This window comes from Grampus griseus, assembly GCF_964374135.1.
Source record: "Grampus griseus genome assembly, chromosome: 2".
In the NCBI taxonomy this organism is placed as follows: domain Eukaryota; kingdom Metazoa; phylum Chordata; class Mammalia; order Artiodactyla; family Delphinidae; genus Grampus; species Grampus griseus.
The window spans coordinates 12,924,183-12,928,339 of NC_139018.1; the positions used below are offsets into that span (position 1 = coordinate 12,924,183).

The 4,157-nt window shown below is 55.9% G+C and overlaps 1 protein-coding gene across 1 annotated transcript; it reads left to right on the plus strand.

Annotated features, from left to right (window-relative positions):
* Positions 1–1,930: 1,930 nt before the first annotated feature.
* Positions 1,931–3,046, plus strand: GPR68 (G protein-coupled receptor 68; the record flags this gene model as incomplete). The annotated part of the gene is made up of 1 exon (XM_082648853.1): positions 1,931–3,046. One exon carries the CDS (start codon positions 1,931–1,933, stop codon positions 3,044–3,046), a length of 1,116 nt encoding a protein of 371 aa, XP_082504979.1.
* Between the last annotated feature and the right edge of the window lie 1,111 nt (positions 3,047–4,157).

Sequence of the window (4,157 nt, forward strand, 5' to 3'; positions counted from 1 at the left end):
CAGGACTGGAACTGCTGGGCTGGAATATCTCTGGGCCCCTTCCCAGAAGGCTCCACCAACTTCCAGGTTGAGCCCAGGCTCTGGTGCCTGCAGGGCCAGTCAGGAGCCAGCAGGAGGGAGGCTGCGGAGGGAGAGACCCTGGACAGCAGGTGATGAGACGTTGTTGGTTGTGGAAGGGGTTTCCCGTCTGGTCTGTGAGTCCCAGCTTGACTATGGTGAAGAGACAGCAAAGGGCAAGATTGATCTGCTAATACCACAAAACAACTTAATGCAGACCCTGTTCATTTGGAATTGCAGCCAGATAGACGATGCATTCTCAAGGAGGGGTGAAAATGGTTCTTAGGTGGGGCGAAAAAAAATCTTAGATATTATAGTGATTTGTCATCCTCCAAAAGCCCATGATACATAAACAGATATGAAATATATCTGGGTTATTCAAATTTCATGGGGGCAGGTGGTTAGGAAAAAAAAATGTCAAAAAAGTTTCCTTGGAAGGATGATTACAAACAACAACAAAAAAAAGTTAATTTAGACACAGTGAGATTTTTCATCTGAGGCAGAAGTGTTAAATCAATAGAGCAACTCAGTCCTTTCGTTCTGACATATTAATTTATAAAGTAGGCCTACAACAAAAAATTTTTATTCTGTCTTGTTCAAATGTATTTGTATATATAACAATAGCATTTTCTTTGTTAAATTCTCAACAATGTGAACTTTTCACTAATGCGAGTAAGACTACCATCTTTGGGCTTCCCTGGTGGCACAGTGGTCGAGAGTCCGCCTGCGGATGCAGGGGACACGGGTTCGTGCCCCGGTCCGGGAGGAGCCCACATGCCGCGGAGCGGCTGGGCCCGTGAGCCATGGCCGCTGAGCCTGCGCGTCTGGAGCCTGTGCTCTGCAACGGGAGAGGCCACAACAGTGAGAGGTCCGCGTACCTCCCACCAAAAAAAAAAAAAAGACTACCATCTTTTATTCTGCCTCATTGCCTTTGGAAAAACAATGACATGCATTTTGACATATTTTATGTGGCCCTGATACTGACCCTGAGGGCAGGTGTTTTCATCCTCATTTAATTAATTTATTTATTTACTTATTGTCCTCGTGGCACGGCTTGCAGGATCTTAGTTCCCCAACCAGCTATTGAACCCAGGCCCCAGCAGTGAAAACGCCGAGTCCTAACCACTGGACTGCCAGGGAATTCCCATATCCCTGTTTTATGGATGAGGAAACTGAGTCTAAGAGAGTGTAAACGACTTGCACAACCTGTGAGCAGCTGACCCTAGCCTGGTGCTCATGTCTGTCGGTGCCTGGCCCCCTGTGCTAGGTTCCCAATTCCACGGAGGTGAGGTAGCAGTGCCCTGAGGGAAGCTTAGCCTTTTTTCTTGCCAGAGCACAGCAGGATGTGGACCACGCTGGGCCTCTGTTGTGCTGTACGGAGGGGCCCCGAGGAGGGGCTGTGGCCTTACTGACCTGGTCCATTCCTGTGAGCAAGTAGGAAAAATGCGAATGGTGCTGACTGCTGCAGGAGAGTGGCTGGGGCCCTCACTGTTGTGTGGGTTGGAATTGTTCTTCACCTTGAGCTTCCCTGGAGCTTCCCCGGAGCCAGCTCCAGGCCTTGCTTGCTGCACCGAGGGACCAGGAAAGTAAATAAGGGACAGGAAGCCAGGGAAGGGGGATGGGGAGACATAAGTCACATTTCAGTTGAGTTGGAGTTGGTTGGCTGGATCATCTTCTAAATTACGTGAGGCACTCAGAAGAGTGCCTGACATACAGTAGGTGCTATATAAATGTTGGCTCCTCTTATCCTAAGCCTTTCCACCTTTGACTTTCAGGGCCTTACCCATCACCAGGGAGGCCCGGCCTTTGCTACAGCTTGAACCACATCCTAGAAACAAGATGGCGCTAGAGAGACTGGTGCATTCCTGAGCCCATGAGGGGTGAGGCCCCTCCAGGCCCAAAGATGGGGAACGTCACCGGAGACAACGGCTCGCTGAGCTGTGCCATTGACCACACCATCCACCAGACGCTGGCGCCGGTGGTCTATGTCACGGTGCTGGTGGTGGGCTTCCCAGCCAACTGCCTGTCCCTCTACTTCGGCTACCTGCAGATCAAGGCCCGGAATGAGCTGGGCGTGTACCTGTGCAACCTGACAGTGGCCGACCTCTTCTACATTTGCTCGCTCCCCTTCTGGCTGCAGTACGTGCTGCAGCACGACAACTGGTCCCACGGCGACCTGTCCTGCCAGCTGTGCGGCATCCTCCTGTACGAGAACATCTACATCAGCGTGGGCTTCCTCTGCTGCATCTCCATCGACCGCTACCTGGCCGTGGCCCATCCCTTCCGCTTCCATCAGTTCCGCACCCTGAAGGCCGCCGTGGGAGTCAGCGTGCTCATCTGGGCCAAAGAGCTGCTGACCAGCATCTACTTTCTCATGCACGAAGAGGTGGTGGAGGACCTGGACCGGCACCGCGTCTGCTTCGAGCACTACCCGCTCGAGCCCCGGCAGCGCAGCATCAACTACTACCGCTTCCTGGTGGGCTTCCTCTTCCCCATCTGCCTGCTACTGGCCGCGTACCGGGGCATCCTGCGGGCCGTGCGCCGCAGCCACGGCACCCAGAAGAGCCGCAAGGACCAGATCCAGCGGCTGGTGCTCAGCACCGTGGTCATCTTCCTGGCCTGCTTCCTGCCCTACCACGCGCTGCTGCTCGTGCGCAGCCTCTGGGAGTCCAGCTGCCACTTCGCCAAGGGCATCTTCAACGCCTACCACTTCTCCCTGCTCCTCACCAGCTTCAACTGCGTGGCCGACCCCGTGCTCTACTGCTTCGTCAGCGAGACCACGCACAGGGACCTGGCCCGCCTCCGTGGGACCTGCCTGGCCTTCCTCACCTGCGCCAGCACTGGCCGGGCCCGGGAGGCCTACCCATTGGGTACCCCCGAGGCCCCAGGGAAGAGCGAGGAGCCCAACGTGCTGACGAAGCTCCACCCGGCCTTACAGACCTCTCAGCCACCCGGAGCGGGAGGGTCCCCAGCGGGCGGACTGGCCTAGCTGTGTCGCCCCATCACCCACGTGCGGGGCGAAGCAAGGCCTGAGCTTGCTCGACAGCTGCTGCCCACTTGGCCAAGGCAGGTGCCTCTTGCTGCTGGAGGGGACGATGGACCTGGGCCACGGGGCCCTGGGTCTGGGCCGCAGCACAACCTCTCTGGGTCCAGGGACCCTGCTGTGGCTGCCGAGTCCGACGGGGCTGCTCGTTGAGGGTGGGGATAAGCTCCGACAGTGCATGGGGGTCGTCTGCTGCCAGCTGGGCGGCTGGTGGGAGGAAGACCTGCTCACGTCCAGGAGGTTTTCAAAGAGAAGCTCGGGTGAGGGACACAGGGTGTGAGGACATGGAGAGAGGGGCCTGGGAGATGAGAGTGGGTACCTGGGGGCACACCTGCCAGGGCCTTCCAGTGCCGTTGTCACAGATGACACCGGTCCAAATGCACTGGTGTAATCGGGGAGGTGACACACGAGAGTGTATTGTCATCATTCATACTTGAGCTTCACTCCACGAAGGGGTGGGAAGGAAGATGAGTGGGCCCGGAGGTGGGATGGGGAGAAGGAATGTAGGGAGGGGTTTGGGGCACTGGGAGTGTGTGTTTGTGGGGGACAGTGGGGGAGTAACAGGTGGAGGAGAGGCACCAGATACAGCCAAGTCACAGTTTCACAGGCGAGGAGGGTTGAGCAGATTCCCCAAGCCCCAGGGCTGATGGAAAACAAATCCTAGGGCTCCCTGGGGCTCCACAGGGCGATGTCTGTGGTCCTTTAAAGTCAGCATTGAAGTTCAAGGGCCAGGACAGAGGCCTAAAGCAGTACGTCCAGCTGAGTTCCCTACACAGATTCGCCTCAATTCATCTTCTGTTTCTATCTGCCTTGAAGCACCAGACCTGGAAGCCTGCGACTTTGTGTGTGTGTGTGTGTGTGTGTGTGTGTGTGTGTGTGTGTGTGTCCATGGTTAAAATGCCAGGGTCTCCATGACAGCTCTGCCCTAAGCCACTGAGGCTAGGGTCATGTGACTGCTGGCAGTGTCCCCTGCCACACAGACTGGAGTGCCTAGCAGTCTCAGAGAGGAGCATGACATTCTCCCCAAGTTCTTAGAACAAAACAAACAACACGGAGA